Genomic DNA, 21,016 nt, shown 5'->3' with positions numbered 1-21,016 from the left:
CATCCTCCACCCAACAAAGTGCATGTTTTCTGTTTAAGCTCTCATTTGCAAAACCACCATGTGTACTTTTCCAAGATAGTCATCCAGATGGAATCTTAGAAGTTATGATGAATCTCCTGGGGTCATGCTTTCTCAAGCTAGTAGGTGTTTAACTTCCTTGACAGGAAAGACATTTAAAAAAGGATCACAAAGAGAAAACATCTTTAGCATCCCATCTTCACTCTCTAATATCATTAACCCCATTACTAATATGACTATCAAGGTTCAAAAGCTAGGTTTTGATATGGCCTACAAACTTTCAATTTCTATAATTTTGATAATTTCAATAGTTTTGGTATGAGTTTCAGTCATAAGATTATGAAAAAAAAGTAGGAAAATAACACGCCAAGGAAGCCATGCATAATTTGAGTATATTGTTGTTTGTAATGTCTGGATATCTCTTGTTGTTATTGTCAGGCTAAGAACATGAAACTGTGTAAAAAAGTAATAATATCCTTTAAAAACAAATGAGAACGTCAAAGAATTATTTTACATCTGGCTGTTTCATAATTATAATCACAACCATCTAGTGTTGTCTTACTATTTTGGGTTAGCTTTTTGGATACTCATTGCAAAGCATTCCTATTTAGGACTATGGGCTACCTGTTATTTTAAGCTTCTCCATATAATTGCTGCAGTTGTTTGATTAGCAGTTGCTTGTTAATTTATTAAACACATAAATGCAAATAGCTAAAGTGAAACTTACTACCATAAAATTGCACATGAATATGTACTTGATATGATGAATACCATCATATCAAGCTCCAAGTACCTACATATAATTTATAATCGATAAAATATAAAGAGAAGTCTACGATTAGGCATACCTCATCTAAATGCTTACGGGAGTCAAGCTAATGTTCTAGAAAATCTGAGCTCCAGAAGTTGCAAATTCCACTTTTCCTCTCCCCACCTTCAAAGATAATTTCACAAATCCAAAAATGTCTCTTATATTAGAAAGGCTACCTTACCCTCAAATTTGTTGAAAATGGACTTGCAAGTGCTTCCTATCTTGAAAAAATAAAAATAAAAATCAAATTTAATCTAAACAAATTAATCAGTACTCACTTTTTTAAGCCTCATTCCCCAGAAAAATGGGCCACATTTGGCCTATTCAGCCAAATGCTTCAAGAAATGAAGAGTTGACCCTGAAATGACATAAAGTACTAAACTAATGATGAGTAAAGATATCATCCATGCTCAGTTTGAGCAAGATTCAGCTGAAATTTGCCAAAACCACCAAAAACCTGTCATGTTCAGCTGAAACCTGACTGAAACTTAGTTTTTGGAGGTTACTTTTGTTCAGTTGTGCTAACAAATCAGTTTCAGCCAAAACTTTAAACCTTAGTAACTATGTATGTCAAATTGAATATGGAATAAGCTATGTCCAATTCACCTTCCATGCAAGTGTATTTTAAAGATGAGCGATCACCCTTAACACTTGCAATGCTAATTCTCATTGATGGTAGCTCCAGTATTCTGATTATATTCTGAGATAATCCAAATTGGTCTCCCCTTCAATCTATATCTGTCACTCACTAAATCTCCTTTTGACAATGCCCTCCCTGTTTCTCTTGACTGGCTGCAAATGCATATAATTTCACCTCTGAGGTAAATGAGTCCCTCGATCACCTTCAGCCACAAAAGTAAAATTCCATTTATCCTGTTTCTCCCAAATGACTTATCCATCTCCCTCAAGTCTTATGTTCCTCTTCTTGACCTCTGATGTACAAGCCTTGTGACAATCCACTATATTGTGACACTAACTTCAACCTTGCTGCCAGAGAAGATTAAGCATAGTCACTTCTTTTATTCTTTGACATTTGAAATGAAGCACAGACACTTGAAATAGAGCATATACATGGCAGTGGCATGGACTAATCAAATATGGGCATGTAATGTATTGGAAGGTTACCCAGCACTTATTAATAAGGTAATGTTCTGACCAAAGAAGTAATTCTTTTCTTCTGAGACATCAATTATCTATATATTTCCTCCACCCAAAGATCCTGGTAATGATCTTTGGTTGGTGGCATCTTCATTGAGAACTCTGTATATGAAATTGGAAATTTCTTGACCCAAAAAGTCCGATAACTTGATCCATTTACCGGCTCAGTTGCGTCCTAACTTATTCTTTACCAAAGTTATCATAAAAAAGAAACCTTGAAACCTGAAGTCCACTTGAAACAGATCAAGATAAGGCATAAGTTCACAAAGGGATCAAGGTCAAATCACCAAAGAAGATAGTTTTGCTAGTATTATAGAAATCAGAAACTAGAGCTAGATATACTTTAACCTGAAAACACTTCATGATGCCCTTCTCTTTTCTGACGTAATCTGTTAAAGGCCTGATATTCATGCCATCCAACTGTTTCCATCTTTCCCTAAGCCTCATCTGATGCAACAAAGGATTATTTCAGACTGGCATACACGTTTCCAAGTTATATGCAGACAGATCCAGCTTTCACTTTTTTTTTTTTTTTAATGAAACGGGCATTTCATACAACACGGGTACGAATACACCCAATAGAGTCAGAAAACAAAAGGCCCCGAAGAGCTCTGGGCAACTCACACTCGCCTGACCATAGGGTGCTTCCTGAGTGGCTCGCAACATATGCCGCCACCCAGTCGGCCGCCCCATTGGCCTCGCGATATACATGCATGGCCTGGAAACTAACCTCCCTCGCCATATCCCAAATGTCATGGATCAGAGGGTGAACTCCCCCATAGCTGCACGAGCCCTTTCACTTTTGCAGACAGATCCAGCTTTCACTTTTGATGATCTGATAAACAACAAAATAGTCGCACCATAAGTGGTTGTACTTTTATTCTTTGGAACGTTATCAGCATTTCACCAAAGTTCACCTTACATTTTTAGTCAAATCATTGATTGAAATCTTGTACACAATTCAAATATCTAGTATGTCTGAGATTGTCACACTTTGTTGCTTCCTCTATTTGGAAATGAGAGCAAAGGTATTCACATTCGCAGTTTTGAGGACAATCATTCTTGATAACTTCAGTAAATAGCTTCATCACTCTGTCCTTGAAAACATGTGTCATTGAGAAAAGGAAAAAGGAATATATTTGGAGTGTGCTTTCTGCCTTTCTCTTTTAAAGGCTATGTAAATTCTCCTGTTGCTTATCTCCTTATGATGTCATCCTCCCAAGCACTATAATATCTACAAGATTCTTTGTCTCTGGGTTCGGTAGACCAGTTTTCTTAGTCTCAGAGCTCCTCGGAGGATCAATGATACTTTTGTGAACCTTTTTTTTATCCACGAACATTTTCTATTCGGTGATTCTTTAGCCCAATAATATCTCTTTCTGCTGGCCATTTTATTGAAGAATATACCACTCCTGCCACTGAGGCTTCATGTTTTATGAATTGTGCATGAAGTGCTTGGTATTCAGCATGATAAGTGCCATTCTACTAAAAGACCCAAAATTGGATGTTTAATATAAAAAACATAAACTCTCGTGATTAGATCCTTTGTATGCGCTTGGAGTGTTACTTGAATAATATGTATGATTATGCATGCACTCAAACACAAGCTAAACAATTTAAATAGATTAGAAGTGGTAAATTGACTTGTTTCGAACATCTAAGTCACATGCTTAATTAATTTAAGCACATAATATGCGATGAACTCTCAGACATTTTTGGAAATACATAATATATGCTGTATTAACAATTTAGTTCAGCAAATATCAACTTAGTAGATTCATACTTCTCTGTGCCATTTTCTATTCTGACTTGTTGATGCAGTTCAATACAAAGTGACACTACAAAATCGATCCAATACTATTTTTTGCTGTGCTATTGAGCTGTCAAAATGGAACACTCTATCTGACTTTCTATGTGTTAATTGTCTCTTAAACCATGTCAGTCATGTATTTTTTGAGCCAACAATCTCTTCTGAACATGCATCTGTTTTAAGAAACTTCCTCTTGTTTAATGTCAATTTCATAATTCTTCTCTAGAATGCTAGTTATGCATTGCCTCACCTTCCCAAAGGGACGTTTCCGTAGACCCCTTGTTTGCCTTAAACAAAAAAGTATCTTAGGCAGAAAAGTTGCGTAGTTTGTTTGTTCATAATTCCCTTACCATGTGTTCAATCCTCGAGTTATTATGAGTTTCCATCCACATTCCTATCAAATTTAAAAGCCTCGTAACCCTTATTATTATCAATCTGCTCCAAGATAAGTAAGATAATGGTTAGTGCTGCATCTAGAATGATCACTTGTATAATGTCTGTATGTGTAATCATTTTCTTTCAACAACAATATTTAAATTTTCTTGTTAATATAGCAGTATGGTAATTTGTATAATCAATCAATCAATACATTCTAGTTTAAAAAAAAAAATTATCAAGTATTATTCATAACTAAAGGGAACCTAAATTGCTTTACTGATATGTATGTTATCAATAAGTTGCTCAACAGACCAAAAAATGAAGTTGTTCTTTTGTAATATGATGCCTTTTTTGTTTGGCAGCGTACATACGCCATAAATGACTGCCCAGTTTCTCATCCAAGCCAACTAACAAATCCTTTCCTTGGTTTGCCATTAGAATTTGGCAAATGTGAATCTTGTGGCACTGCTGAACCCGGAAAATGTGAAGGTTTGATATGTATCTGTTCTTTCTTTTATAAATAATATGAGGTGTCCATAGGACAAAGTGTCATTTGATAACAATAACAGGTTTCAATCGTTTTCCAAATCAGGTCATTTTGGTTACATCGAGTTGCCAGTACCTGTATATCATCCTTCTCATGTCAGCGAATTGAGACAGATCTTGAGTTTAGTGTGTTTGAAGTGCATGAGGATGAAGGGAAAGGTATCCAGAATACATATGAGCATCTTTTGGTTATTTATTTTGCTAGCTGTTTATGTATATTGATGCAATAATTCTGATCTATGGAGGATCTGTTTAACTCGTTATTGATTTTATGGTTCATACCCATTGTGCAAGTCTTCACCAAATCTAGATTCCTGTTGTAAGGTATGGTAGTTATGCTTGTACAAGGGAATATCTTCTTATGATTGGCATCTTAATAAGACAATTCAGATGCCAATATCATTTTAAAAGCATGCTGATACTTGAAAGTGCAAAATAGTTGCAAATAGGTGGCTTCTACATGCGGATGTAAGATTTGTGCATCTGTTGATTTTTTAATATTTAATATATGTATGAACATCTTGTAAAAGATTTCAATGCATGTAATAACTGTTAGAAGGTGAGAACTAAAAATAATCAACTAAATTTGTATCAGAAGACAATTGTCAGAGTTTAATTCTTGAAAGGAATCCAAGGATCAAGATGTCTGTATCTCTTGAAAATAATCATAGTCTATAAAGTAAAACAATGTCGGTAGCAGACTAGCGGTCCTAGGGTATGCCAAACACCAGGAACTATGGGCAAGCCTAGAGATCAAGGAATTTGAAATACCCAAAATTTTAGAAAATGGGGGAAAATTGAATAGAGTAGCAGAAATAGCAAAAGAAAGGGGCATCATTTTCAATTTTTTCTAAAAAAATTAATTTAGTTTTTAATAGTAGTTACCACCGCTGCTTGCAGCACATTCCTTGTGATTGTTGTTATTTCTTGCAGTGATGATAATTGTAATCCTAGCAATCTGCAAATTAAAAAAAGGATTATAAAGGAAGAGCAAGATAAGAAGAGGTGGAAAGAGAAAAGTTAAACAATAAAACTACTGGCCATAATGTGTTGCTATTGCTGAATGTCTTTGTTGGATGATGTCGTTACTGATTGCCTTCAAGTGCTTCTCTTGTCCCGGACCTCTATCCTCCTCTTTCCCTTCTTTTTGTTTGGGGCTTAGGGCTTTTCAATCATCCCTCATTTGATCTGTTTCAAATGCTACCTGCTCTTCAGCCTTCTTTAAATTTCATTTGCTTAGTTAGTCTAGCTGATTGCTTAGGTGCCTAAGCTTTAGGCTAGGAGGGCCATCTAGGCACAGGCTTGTCTTGTGATTGGGCTCCCTCACTAGGCCATATACTCCATAAGTAAGGCGACTTGGTGGCCACCCTGCTTGCAGTGGGTGTTTGGCATCCAGCCTGAACATTTCTTGAAAGATTGCTTTTCGACTACCAACTGCATGTTTGAATTATGGAATGAACTTATGAGCAAGGATTTTAGACTTGTGCATGCAGGCCACGAGTCAGTTGTACTGCACTGTACTCGTTGATTGCCAATATCGCAGTTGCTGGTATGCCTCAATTTGGCTGAGTTAGGTCAGAGCTACTTGGATCAATTGGGCCGGGCAGAATTGTGCTTGAAATGGAATTGAAGCAAATGTTGTTGCTTAGTATTGGTTGGGACCCCTAAAATGTTTTTCCCCTTTCTCTGCTTTTCCACCATTTGAAGATTGTGTCATCTGTGAGAGGGAGCTTGGAGGTGAGAATGACAAGGATTTGCTCAGCATTGATTGACATCCCTCAATGTATTCTTTCGATGTTCACTTGTCAAATCAGTGCTACTAATAGACTACTTTATCTTGAATGCACTACAATCTGTTGTATCATTCATTAATTCACTAATTTTGAGTAATCTAATTATATTTCAATTGTTAATGCACTCATATTTTTTTCAATGTAGTTCTATTTGCAAGTTACACAAAATTATGAATGGTAGTAGAACGCTTCAGTGCACATTGAATATGATGATTAGGGCATTTAAATCAATAAGTGTATTGTATTTATGTGAAAACATACAATCAAAACAAGAAGATAAGACAAAAAGCAAAAAAATATAATTTTGGAGACTAGAAAAGGCCATATCAGGGCCATACCAGCTGTACCATATTGGTCAATGAGCCTTTGTTGTTATGATGCTGCATTTTGGTGCTTGCTGTACCAGCTAGCCAATGGTATTGATGCAGCACTGTCACAGGAGAAGTGGCTGCAACGGTGATGAGTCAACCCGGAATGGTTGTGGCTGCTTTAAAATAGAGCGACGGAGGAAGAGAAAGAAAGAAGAGGAGGAGAATGAGAGAGGAAAATAGGTAGAGAGGAAGAGAGAAGAGGGAGAAGAGGAGAGGAGGAAGAGAGTAGGAGAAACGTGGGGGAAAAATTGTTAAACCTTCATTAACCCTAATTACCATCAAAGTTCCCTATAAATAGGGCCCAATAAGAACAATTAAAATAAACCCCCTTACACAAGAATAATTCCCAATAAACCCAAAATACACAAATGAACCTTAAAATGCAAACAAGCCCAGAAACAAAATAAAATAAATATGTACTAAGATGGTGGACTAGGCGGGGACATAATCAGCTCCGATGTCCCCATCAACTCCTCCCGGGTGGGAAGAACTCGACCCCGTCGAGTGCAGGTCTGGCCGGCCGTCGTACTGCTCCAGAAGGTCAGGGTCAAGGCGCTGCAACTCGGCTCTCGAAATCCACGTCACATCCGATTCGGATCGATCTTTCCACCGAACAAGGTAACGTTGGTAACTTCCTCTCTTGGTAGATATAACCTGCTCATCTAATATATGTTCTATGTGTTCTCTGCGTGCATGAAACTTTGGAGGTGGAGGCTCAATAGCAGGTGCTGGGTCAAGGTGATCAACAAGAGCGGGTGTATCAACAAAAGGGTCAGAAGGAATGAATGTTGACTTCTTGTATGGGACTAAATCTTCAATATTAAATGTCACACTAATCCCATAGTCTTCAGGAAGATCTACAACATAAGCATTCGAACTGATTTTCTTTAGGACTTTGAATGGTCCCGCACTACGAGATTGCAACTTTTTGAACGTTTTCGAAGGAAGTCGTTCATGTCTAATTCTCACCATGACATAATCTCCTACATTCAACTCTTTATAACGTCTGTGCAAATCAGCAAGGAATTTATAGTTTAAGTTATTAGAGTGAATACGTTTGCTGATTTTCTGATGCAATGAATGCAGGTGTGATGCAAATGATTGTGCAGACTCAGAGACTCTATGTTGATGAGACATGGAAATCAAGTCTATGGGCTGCCTAGGTTTATAACTGTTCACCACTTCGAAAAGATTCATGCCTAAGGACCTATTGACCGAACTATTATATGCAAACTCGGCGGTCGGTAGCACTAAATCCCTGGTCCTAGCATAGGCCAACAAAAATTTTAATTTAGTGCCAATCATGTACCAAAGAATTTTTTTAAAGGAGCTCACGAATCTAACATCTCTATCAGATATAATAGATTTTGGAAGGTCAGGAGGTCTAACGACTTCATTGAAATAAAGTTTGGCGACTCTAGAAGCTTTAGAAGTCCTAGGACATAAGAGAAAGGGAGCCATATTTGAAAAATGGTCCACAACCATAAATATGGAATTGTGCTTAAAATAGGTACGAGAAAGTCCTAACACGAAGTCCATACTGACATCTTGCCATGGGATCGTGACACTAGACATAAAATCTAAGAGGTTGTTCAGCCTAGGGATGGGAAAACGATACTTAACTGTAATTTTATTGGGGGTGAGGAGTGTGGGTACAGCACAGAAGCTCAGACTCTCACAAACATACCCTTGGGTGAGAAGTTCGTTAACTTGACGTTTCAGTTCAGTGTGCTTGTGTAGGTTGAGCCTATGATGAAGAAGATTGGATATGGATGCTCCGGGAACGAGATCAATTGCGTGCTGGATATCACGCATCGGAGGAAGTGTATCTGGAAGATCCTTAGGAAAAACAGAGTGAAACTCCTCCAGCAGGGGAACTACTGCCGATGGTTGCTCAGGGCTCGACTCCACATTGATAACCCTAGCCACAAGGGCAAACACAGGTGATTGGCTTGCGATATCTTTCATTACCTCTGTCGAAGTAATGATGTGAAGTGATTCATCTTTTCGTAGAGTGGCACTCTTCTTTTCAGGGGCAGACTCTCTAGGAGGCAATGCGTTCAGTATAATTTTCCGACCCTGTAACATAAAGCTACACGAATTCAAACGCCCATGAAGTGTGACGTCCATATCGTATAGCCAAGGCCTCCCTAGGATGACTTGACCTACGTCCATCGGAATGCAGTCGCACCAGATTTCGTCTTTATAGGATAGGAATTGAATCGGGATGAGGCATCTTTCCGACACCGAAAGAGATGTCTTATCTACCCAAGCTACTTTATATGGGTTGGGATGAGGGGTAGATTTCAGGCCGAGGCGGGAGACAACTCCAGAAGCAATGGCATTAATACAACTTCCGCTATTAAATAGGATTTTGCATGTTTTACCATTGATCTTAATGAGCGTGTAAAATAGGGAGGTCCTATGCCAATCTTGTTCGGTCTTAGTCTGAGTTAGAGTGCATCTAACCACATGAAGCCTAGGGTTTTGGTTATTTGGATCAGTGGGCTTCTTTTGGGGTTCAGCCTGGAGAAACTCTAACCCGGTCTGTTCGTCTCCAAAGTCTTCTACAAAATTCTCAATGTTTGGCTCATAGACTTCTTCGACACATCCATTCGCTTGAGTCCCATCTTTTCGTTCAGTCATGAGATAGGTCTTGGCATTACATTGGGACGTTATATGGCCAAATTTTTGGCACCTGAAACATTGGGTTTGGCTTCTAGAACGAGGATTGGGACCTAGTATGCCCTTTTCTTTATCATTTGAAGGGTTCAGGACAGGTATCGGGGATGTCTGAATCGGTGCTTGGCTAGGGCCGGGCTGGTTAGAAGGATTGGGAAGCTGCCTGGGTTGTGGGAGGTAGTTTTGATTAGGTGGCTCCTGGGGCCATGGGTCGAGGGTCGGTACGCCTCACTACAGGGGCTTGTAAGAAACTATCTACATCTTGAGCCAACTGGTATGCTTGGCCAAGAGTAGTAATCTCTCGGAGGATTAGTTCTTTCTGGATCTCCTCGCGGAGTCCTGCCCGAAACCTAGAGAGAGTAACAGTCTCCTCTTCGATTACACCGCACCTCATATGAAACTCCTCAAATCGTGCAATGTAATCGGCAACGGTTGAAGTCCCTTGAGTTAGTTTCTGCCACCTATCCATAAAGTGTTGTCGGTAAGAGAATGGCAAATACTTCTCATTCAGTTTTTCTTTCATATCCTTTCAGGTGGTGATACGAGGAAGCCTCTGGGTCTCACGCATATGTTCAACGTTATGCCAGTACCAGTGAGCTTGCCCAATAAGTTTCATTTTAGCGAACCGTACTTTTCTATCATCAGTCATTTTGTACCACTCAAAATAGTTATTCATGGCTGCTCTCCAATCAAGGTACACACTCGGCTCTAATTGACCAGCAAATGTGGGAGCATGTACTCGGACGGTGCGAAGTAGTCGCTCGTCAAGACCGCGCTGGTGATCAGGAGGAAGTTGGTTCCTAGGGGGATGGGGAAATGCTACAGGTGGTTTGGTCAAACCAAGCTCGGGATAAGCTGCGATTGGGGTTGATGGTTCAGGAGTCCTAGGGTGTTGCACTAGAGCACGGATCTTCCGTTTGAATTCGTCTTGATCAGCTCGTAATGCAGCTAATTGTTCCAAAATATCTTGTAGAACTCTGGGGTCCATGGTGGGTAAAGGGGTCTGAGAGTCAGTGAGGAGGTACTCTCTACCACTACGGGTTGGCATGCAGGGACTACTCTAGTTGGTGATATGATATGCAATGTTACTAATGAACCCTAACTTACCATATGCAATGGAGGAACACCTATTAATGCAATCTACTTTGAATTCGGAAATCAGCAAATTTTCACAAAAATAACTTAAAATTAAATATTACTAATTTGCGCTTTGGTTATTTCAGAATTAAGGTAGAAAATTAGTCACTATAAGAAATTAGGTTGCAAACACGTATTACGGTTGTTCTAATCATAAAGTAATCTGATCTATGGATGTTGAGAAATATCCTGTCGCTAGGGTGTGCTAATTTAATATCTAGATTTAGAGGGTGAATAGAACGGGTGTGGTAACAGATGTTCTAGGTTTTGCAGTTTGACAGGAAAGTAAGTTTTCAAAATAGGACTGTCATGCAAGAGAACTAGAACATAATTAGATAAACAAGCCCAAAAGAAAGAAGAACCTGTTACCTGTGGCGGATGCAGTCAACCGGAAGCGTCCGTTGTAGGGTCTCGAGCACGAAGTTGGCGCCGGGCGGAGCTAGCTGGAGCGATGGATCTGGATCTGCAGCACAAGGGCTCCTGGACTTCTGAAATAGGCTGAAAAAAGGTGCTGGATCGGGCCTGAAACAGGGACTGCAGTCGATTGGGCTTGGACCGCGCTACAGTACGGCGCACGGGCTGGGCTGGCGGCCTGCTGAGGACAACTGGGCCAGGCCGGTCGGGCTCGGATGTGGCCTGATGCCACCTCTCGGCTGGCAGCCTGGCACACAGGGGTGTCCCTGATCGCGGATGAGAGCTGGATGGGAGCGGCTCGGACGAAGGCTCGGTGACGGGCGCTGCAGGTGGTCCGTCCGGAGTAGGTAGCGGCCGACGGCGCACGGCGGCAGTGGTGGAGCACGCGGGCGCGGGGAAGGATGCAGCGATGGTGGCAATCGGGCGGTCGCGGGAGCGGCGGGGACGGCGACGGCGAGGCGGCGCGGCTCGGTGGGGGAGGGAGAAGACGGGGCTCGGGCGATGGCGGATCTCGGCAGCGACAGGAGGCGGCACGGGCGGAGGCGGCGAAGGGTGCGCAGGTGGTGCGGCTCGGCGGGGAGGGCGTCGTCGGGGCTCGGTGGCGGTCGGCTTCGATCGTCTGCGGTCGACCGCGGGAAGGAGGCGCCCGAAGGAGGTGTCGAACGGCGGCGGGCGTGGTGGCGCAGCTCGGCGGAGACGCGGCGAGGGGCAGCCGATCGGGGAAGATGAACAGGTAGGTTTTTTTTTGCACGCACGTGCAGTCATGTGCAAAGGTTTTCTTTTTCTTTTCTTTTTTTTTTAGGCGGCACGTGCGGTCACGTGCGTCTTCTTTCTTTGTTTTTTTTTTCCCTCCGGAACGGATCCGGGCTAGTGGGGCGGGCTAACGGGTCTGAGACTTACCTGTTGCCTCAACCTTCTTCAACCTCTCGACGGTTCGGGCGGACGCCGATCTTCGCGGCGGCGGCTGCGGGCCCGGGGCAGGGATCACGACGGCGGCTCCGCGACTTGCGGCGGCAGCGAGATCACGGCCATGGCTTCGTGGGCTGCAGCGAAGGTTGGCGGCGGTCCCCTCTGTGGGCCCGACGCCGACGGTTGGGAGCAGACACAGGACACTCAGGGCGGCGGCGCTCTCGTGGGGTCTGATACCGGCGGCATGGGCGACCGACGGGGGGGGTTTGGCGCTGTTGGCGGCACCTGGTGGTGGCAGTGGTTGTGGGTGCAACGGCGGGTGGAAAGGATTCGGCGACGGGGAGTTTCCTTCTGTTCTGGTAGGAACCGAGAGAAAGGGAGGAAGGTGTGGCCTACTTCCCTAAAGAGTGGTGGTGTGAGTCGGCTGAGAAGGGTGGGATCGGGAGTTGTGAGCAAGGGGGTGGGTGCGTGGCGAATCGACGAAGGTGTTTTCCCTGTTCTTCGTGTGAGAGCCGGGAGAAAGGGAACTGGGGTGAAAATCGAAAGAGAGGGACCTTCTTTTTTTTTTTCGTGTGTGTCCTTCTGGTGAGCACCGAGGGGAAGAGACAGAGATGATGTCTCGGGTTTGGTGGGGTGAATGAATAGGGCCAGTGGACCGTGGGAGGTTGAGGGAGAAAATGCTCGATCGTGGCTTTGGCAACGGGGGCAAAGCCGAGGCTCTGATACCAAGTTGATGCAGCACTGTCACGGGAGAAGTGGCTGCAACGGTGATGAGTCAACCTGGAATGGTTGTGGCTGCTGTAAAATAGAGCGACAGAGGAAGAGAAAGAAAGAAGAGGAGGAGAATGAGAGAGGAAAATAGGTAGAGAGGAAGAGAGAAGAGGGAGAAGAGGAGAGGAGGAAGAGAGTAGGAGAAACGTGGGGGGAAAAATTGTTAAACCTTCATTAACCCTAATTACCATCTAAGTTTCCTATAAATAGGGCCCAATAAGAATAATTAAAATAAACCCCCTTACACAAGAATAATTCCCAATAAACCCAAAATACACAAATGAATCCTAAAATGCAAACAAGCCCAGAAACAAAATAAAATAAATATGTACTAAGATGGTGGACTAGGCGGAGACATAATCAGCTCCGATGTCCCCATCAGGTATGCCCTTGTACAACAGGATTTGAATCCTTGCTTATAAGTCAATTATTTTTTTTTAATGATTTTGCTGGTATTGAACACAACATATAGGTTTATGTGTGCATGTTTGTTCGGAATTTTCCTTGTAATAAACACAAAATGTATATAGATATTTACGTGTGTATCTATTTGTGTGCATAGGGTCTGCAATACTGGTGTACGGGTGAAGATCGGTTCCGGTTCCGACCGATACTGAATCGGTCGAGATAGGAAAAACAAAAAAAAAATAAATGCCGCGGACGCGCGTATGTGCGGCAACTATAGCCCATGCGGGGTAGCCCGCGTGGGCTCGTTGCCTCGCGCGGCGAGCCTGCGCGGGGAATTGTGGCCAACGCGGGGAACCGCGTGCGGGTGTGGTTCCCTACGCGTGGAACACGAGCGGGTACCCCGCATGGGCTCGCTGCCTCGCGCGGCAAGCCTGCGCGGGGAATTGTGTCCAACGCGGGGAACCGCGTGCGGGCGTGGTTCCCTACGCGTGGAACACGAGCGGGCGCGAGCAGGATCGCGGTTCCCCACTTGCCCCCGCGTGCGGGCTCGCTGCCCTGCTCGCAAGGTTTTTTTTTATTTTATTTTTTTCCTCCTCTTCTTCTCGAACCCTCCTTCTTCCCCTCTCTCCTCCACTTTGTTCCTCTCTTTCCCGATTCCCCCCTGTTCTCCCGCGAGCAAGGAAGGAAGAGAGGTCCCGCCTGCGAGCAAGGAAGAGATGTCCGCCTTCTTCCGGTACTTGCCTTCTCTTCTTCTTCTATTACTCTTTCTTTTCTTCTTCCTCTTCTTCCTCCTCTTCTTTCTTCCTCTTCTTCCTCGCTTCTACTGGTGCCGGTCGCACCGGTTTCGGTTCGATACCGTTTTTCACAGCCGAACCATATCGGTAGCTGTCGGCACCAGTTCGGTATAGTCTGAACTGACCGGTTCTGGTCGGTTCGGCAGACCATGTGTGTGCATGTGAAATTTGCCGGTAAATAAGCATAGCAATTAGTGGAGATTGGATCGTGCTTCTCTTGAGAGGAGAGAGTATCTTTTTCTCGATTCCAAAATCTATAGTGGGGCATTCAAATTGAATATCTAATCCATTGATCATGATCTATAATACTAAAAATACCTAGAAACTAAAAATTACATATTTTGGTAGTGTCTAACTGGTGCATCATATGGGCACAAAAATCGACAGTTTCTATTGTTCTAGTGCGCTAAAATATATAATAAAACACTTAGATTGAGTATCCACATCTCTGATTGTGATCTACACATGTTATAACATGTATACATTGAAAACAATAGATTTTAATGCTTAGTTCATAGCAAAACATGATCTCATATCATTTTAACCATTCATTTTTGCACCCACTTGATGCATAAGTTAGAGACCAGAAAACATGATTTTTAGTTTCTAGGCATTTGTGAATCTTCGATTTGGATACCTCATGATTGATTTTGGAATCAAGAAAAGTAGATACACTCTCTTCTCAAGAGGAGCATAGTCCATCTCCAACAAATATATAATATATGTATGTCTGTGTGTTTGTGCATGCGTGTTTGTGCATATGTGCTCGTGCATGCGCATCCTTAAGAAACCTCATTCTCCCATGAGTAAATGTGAAAGTAAGAAGATAACAGGAACCCTAGATTGGAGATTCTTATGGGAAGATGAATATGATATGATCCCTTTGCTTTGGGGCTGCCAAAATAGTCTGTTTTGTGGAAATAGTTTTAGACGTGGAAAAATTTGATTGCGTTGTCTGTCGATAGCAAATTTAGCAAAAAAGAGAGTAAGAAGAGGGTGGAAAGAAAAGAACTGCATGTCTGAGAGAGGTTTTAATATCAACCTTGCAAGCCAAAAATAGTGCTAAAGCAGCAAATTAGAAGCCTAAAAGTGAAAAAAAACATATATTTCAGCCACTAGCTCTTAGACCTGATCTCCACTTGCTTACACTGAGCATTTGGCCTGTTCTTAAGCATGTCTGCTGAATATTGATGATATGGACCCAAAATTCGATCACCATTGCTCTACACCATATTTCATGTGAATCTGGATTACTTTGATTTTGTTGGTGATGCATCGAGCTTCATTAGGTGCAATATAACTTGGAACTTGTAAAAGGAGTAATATTGTGTTGTTGGCATGGCTTCCTGAGATATAATCAAGAGTCTCCTGAAAGAAATTGGACATTGGAATAATGTGTGGCATAAGGCTATCAGACCATACTTATGACCCGTCAAAAAACATGTCAGAAACTGATGTTGCACCTGGCACGGTTGTGCCTTCCACTTTGTATTTAAATTCAGCTTCTCCACAAGTTATGGTGATATGGTATTCTTCATGCTGCCAGGATAAATTAGCACACTCACAATTTTCCTAGGCAAGTCATACTAGGGCTGAAACCCACTATTGCCTCCATTGTGGCATGATCGAAACCCACTTTCCACATTTAGATGAATACCACGGGACCTCTCTTCTGATTTAAGTATAATGGTATACGGTTCGGCGATCCTTGGGTATACCCAAGAGGTTGCCCCTCTTTATACTATGCCATCTATATAGAAGTTGTTATATATGTATTATTTATTTGTAATGTTTAAATATATTTATATTTTATGACCATTATGAGGATCATATTAGTAGTTACAGTGAGTATTATTTATCCGTAACATTATATGCACAACAGGTTAAGAAAACTCAAATGTAGAGCTACAAATACTGATAGTTTGCTTTGTAAGCCACTACATGCTGTTATATGCCCACATGATACATAAATAAATGAAATTGTCTAAAAAGCTGAATTCTGAAAATGTAGCCTGAAGAACAGCATATCATATTGTTATGGTGGCCATGGTGGTTTAGAGTCATGGCTGTGAGACAGCCATACCACCATTATTAAAACCATGTGTTCACCCCTTCATGACTCTCTCACCGGTTTAACTGTAAGAAAGAAAGTGCATGGATTCCAGAAAATGGGAATGTGTTTATAAGCACAAACTCAGACTATTATTCTGTAAAACAGAGTGGATATGGTCGATTTGATAGTGCATGGTTTCCAGAGGAAGTGCATTTATAAGCAAAAACTCGGACTATTATTCTTTGAAGCAGCGTGGATGTGGTCGATTTGGTGACCACAGGCACAACCCTACAGTGGGAGTTATGTAGTAGTATAGATAGAGGCGGATATATTTTATAAACATTTCATTTTTGCCCATTTAATTAGAATAAACTTCAAGCAGATACTTTAGTTTCTTCCTATATATAGGCTAATAGAGTTGGTTTTCTTCTAAGCTCTAATACAGTCTCATGTTTTCTTAAATTATAAAAGAATGTAAGATGATTGTAAATTATCTTTTTCTTTCCCAAATATTATCTTGACTTAGTGAAGTAAATACAGCCATTTAGTTCGGACCAATTATGCTAGCAAGTAGCAACAATTTTAAATAGACAGATGTTGAAAATATGAATGATGCAGGAAATTATGTTATCCACCTCCTGATTTGTGCGCTATTATCTACATTTCCTCTTCTTTTGTTTTCTTAGGTATTTCTATACTTATGCAGATGACTGCTTTTTTCTGACACCTTCCTACCAGTTCATACTGTTGTAGTACTTGAATTCTTGACCATTATATATATACTTTTGGTGAATGTTGTACTGCTAGCTGTGGAATGGAGCACAGCTTGAGATTTATAACTGATTACATTGTATGTATCAACGAGCAATCTTTATCATGCTACAGCAGTTGTGGCTTGGTTTCTGCTAGGAATTTCACCAATTTGTTATTTGCTTGAGTTATGACGGCAAAATTATTGAGTTGTAGCCTTGTAGGTGTCATTTTATGGGGTAAACCTTGATCCAACTATCAAAAACTTACAGTTCTTTTGCTTCTCGTTATGTACTTTGATGGTTGTCAAAATAACTTCTTTTACACACTGTATCTTTTCTTAAGTTGAATCACTTGTTATTACTCTCTTTTGGGAATTTGATTATTATGTCGACTTGTTCCATTGTGGGCTTAGATGTTCAGGCGCATGTAGAGGAAACCTTTTAATGTAGTGTCCCTGGTTTTGCTTGTCTTTGCTCATTGCCTGTTGATGTCCTGTGATATTAATCATCTATTGCATCTGTGATGTCGTAGAAATTTATTGTAATATAAAGAGGATCAATTTTATTTTTAATTTTGAAATAGCATTATGTGTTTGATTAATGGGCCACTACAATATGTGGGTCTTCTGTCACCGAACTATATGTTTTGATAATAAACTTTTTGCACTTGTTAGTTTGATTCCAAAATTGAACCATTTACCTGTTTTGTGGAACATTTTTTTAGTTTCTTTTCTTGGCGTCTAAATTGCATATTTGAATTCATCTTGACACAATTATCTGGTCCTCTCATCAATCATCAGGTCAAACATGGCAGTGGAAAAGAAAAGGTCTCAACGACATCATGTCTGTATTGTCGGGTAATGTTTAAATCTTATTTTCCTCTTTTTTTGTTTTATAAAATAATAATTGTTTATATTACTTGAGGAAAAACCTGTTAATGGAACTCTAGTCAGATACGCTGTATTTCTTGTTTAATTTAACTTGATATCTGGAGTATGATTTAGGGATTTCTTAAATTTTCTCAATGCCACAAATACTTATTTCTTAGACTTGACAATTAATAGGTCTGCAAATGGAAACCTTGATATATGCATTATTTTCTTAACTGCATGGTTGTTATGATGGTCAGATTGGTCTCTTAGTTCCTAATGGTATTAGCTTCCTACTCTAGATATATTTCCATGTGCTTCTGTTTGCAACTTTTAGATGATCTGCTGGTGGTGCTAGAATACTATCATCTGAGTGAGAACAGAAGTGATATGTAGGTTTAGGTTGTGGTTAGATAATCATCCCCAAAGTTCTTGGGGCTAAGCTGGGAAGAGAACCTGCAGCTAATGAAAGACAATGATTCACTTTTTTCTTTTTCTTTTCTTTTCTTTTTTCAAAGGGGATGCATATTCTTGGATAATATTGTTACCTCTGATCCTCAATACTAAATGCTATTCTACTGTCTTAAATTCTTCCTAACCCGTATTAGACAATACAGAGATAGGATGAAGTAAGTTTTAATGATTCTTTAAACTTACATCTCGTGAAAGAAAAGCAAATTCTTTGAAAGCTGGTTTTCTCTCTCCCCTGGAGCTTCTTGGAAAATGCAATACAGAGTTTGATGTCTGGCACTCTGGTTTAATGAACTAGAATCTAGAGGTTTATGCCAGCTGGCATGTACTTGCTGAGTTGGCATCAGTGGTAAATTGAGGTTCTTACATATTATAAACTTTCTCTATTAATGGTGTCAACAATTTGTTAAAATATTTCATAGCCTCTGGTGTTCCTTTATTGTCTCATTTGAGAACTGGCAGTCAAAACTTGTTTGCTTGTGATGTTCTAGATGTATGCTCCTAAATTGGTCCATTCGCGCTCAGAGACATTTGTTATATATCTCATTGCTTTTTTGGCTACTTTCAGCTGGTCAGCTTCGTTCAGTTCCATGAAATTAATAAGTTAATATATGTATATATGCATGCATGTATGTATGTATGTACAATGGCAGTATATTATGATTTTGACTTCTTGGCACACTTCATAGTTCATCCTTTGTAAATGTCTCTTGAATTATCTTAGTATTACTGTGAGAGTTCTTTTCTAGATTTATGAGTCATATTTGGTCTGACCCCGAAAGTTATCTTTTAGTATAGTGCTCAATCAACGAATTTTCAGAGACATTGATTTAATTTAGGTTTAAATTAGCTCTAGATTTAATATTTTTGATTTTTGGTGCTTTATTTTTAGTTACCTTGTTATGCTGTTGAGTCTTAGACGTCTGATACTTAAGTCTCTTGAGAGTAGGTTATATATGTTATATATTGTTTTTTTACAATTTTCGTGCTAAATTTCAGGGCTTTTTAATACTTTTAAGTCTCACTTTTTATGCCTTAATATAATTTTGGATCAAAAGCATTGAATTATACAAAAAACATATTATACTCAAAATGATGTCTGATTTATTTTGTTTCCTTAAACCATTTTTGTGTTTCTTAATTTCCATTTTTTAGAAAGTATACTGTAAATTTGTTTCAGAACAAAATCTTCCAGATATCAGACCTCCCAATTCTATTGAAAATCTTTTCCAAGTTTGGCCTGGAAGCTATAGGAATTATTAGGAAAACTGAGTGATAAACCTCAACTTTTGGGATAAAAAGGCAGGCTGAAAATGGATTTCATACTGATTGGATATCACTATATCCGTATGTCCGTTTTGTTGATGATCGTAGATATCAATACAGATAGTAATTGGATGCCAGCTGGTCTTTTTTTCTCCTTGCAGGAATGGGCTGGGAAAGGTCTAGTTACCATGAGCTGGTCCAGGCCTTATATTCTGTAATTTTAGAAATCATGTTTCCAATCCTGAGGATCTAATAGGATTATCCAAACAGGCCCTTAAACATTGTTTTTTCCTAGGGGTGGGGACAGGGATGTTATTCCACTTCATACGCTATTCAAAGTGAGGTATATACAAGCTGTACAACTTTATTACTTTTTTTTCTTTGCTAAAACAAAGAAATTGCTGCCTCAACTTAATCACGTGACTATTTTAGTGGATCCTAAAAATTCTGCTAAGTTGTATACTTTTGGGTTAAAGGAGGCTTACCATTAAGGATGCAATCCACCAGGTTAAACATTTTACTGCCTGGGAAGAATATCTAAATTGAAAACATGTCGATGTTGTCAGTTATTTCCATCTATACGAAATAGGGTGGAAAATGGATGCAAATATGGATTCTTATATTAGCAAAATGCTAAAATTTGTGTTCATATTCTGATAGATTTGGATACGGAAATGGATCACGGCTAATATTTCCCGACCTAATTTCATCCCTTATAGAAGTATAAGTGGTTCCCATCACAAGGGTCTTAAGATACCATGTGTTTCCAGGATTGTAAATTTATCATGATGAATAGAGGAATGAATAAAATTAGAGTAATCATAAATTGCAACTGGTTGTATGGAGAGTTAATGATATGTTCACATATGTTTAACAATAGTGTATAATAATGCATGAGGCCAACTTTGCTTTATGTTTTGCAAATGTATGCAGGCATTGATATTGTTTAGTAAACATTTGGATATTCATATTATAGTATTTGGAAAATAGTAGGTTAACATTACAGCTACCTTGTCTCCTAGTATATTCATTTGATGAATATTTCATGCTTGTATCTAGATTCTTTATAATTAATTTATTTATGATAGGTACAGAAATATTTTTTTTGTTTACTAAAATGGCATGCATTTTTTAGGAGCATATGTTAATTTTCCCTTATACCAGATTTTGGTTACTTCACGACACAGCAATTCTTGGGTTGGAATATTTTTGCTGCAATTATGTTGTCCTTTGTCTTTTGACTTGTGAAAGATGTGGGCGTTCTTCAATTTCTTATCTTGATGTCTTGTTTTATTAGGTATGCATTCAATTCGCAAGTTGCGACATGATTATTCATAATGTTTTTCTTTCATCGTAGAATAGTAAACAATCAATTAGAAAAATTTCTGATTACTTCACATTATGTCAATTTATGTGTTGGAGTAATTTTATTACCATTGTTTTTCTCTTTCATATTTCTACTTATTAAAGGTGGATGCATTGTAATTATTGGATTTAAGGGCTAATTTTATTGATATTTGTCTTTCCTTTTCTTGTATATCACTGCATTCTGTATTAGTTGCTGCCTTTTTGTGGAGTGCACTGAATACATGGGTGCTTTTGTGT

The 21,016-nt window shown here is 39.9% G+C and overlaps 1 protein-coding gene across 2 annotated transcripts in view; it reads left to right on the top strand.

Moving 5' to 3' along the window:
- NRPD1B (nuclear RNA polymerase D1B) overlaps positions 1–21,016 on the top strand; it is a 45,078-nt gene that overhangs the window by 4,189 nt on the left and 19,873 nt on the right. For both annotated transcript variants that reach the window (XM_039121635.3, XM_088714399.2), the window contains exons 3-5: positions 4,538–4,664; positions 4,768–4,880; positions 17,606–17,662. In XM_039121635.3, coding sequence (XP_038977563.2) covers positions 4,538–4,664; positions 4,768–4,880; positions 17,606–17,662 — 297 coding nt within the window. The remainder of the gene's footprint in view (positions 1–4,537; positions 4,665–4,767; positions 4,881–17,605; positions 17,663–21,016) is intronic.

Source organism: Phoenix dactylifera, chromosome 18, assembly GCF_051530095.1.
Source record: "Phoenix dactylifera cultivar Ajwa chromosome 18, Ajwa_hap1_PhDact_Kaust_v1.1, whole genome shotgun sequence".
Lineage (NCBI taxonomy): Eukaryota > Viridiplantae > Streptophyta > Magnoliopsida > Arecales > Arecaceae > Phoenix > Phoenix dactylifera.
This window is presented reverse-complemented; position numbering and strand designations above follow the sequence as displayed.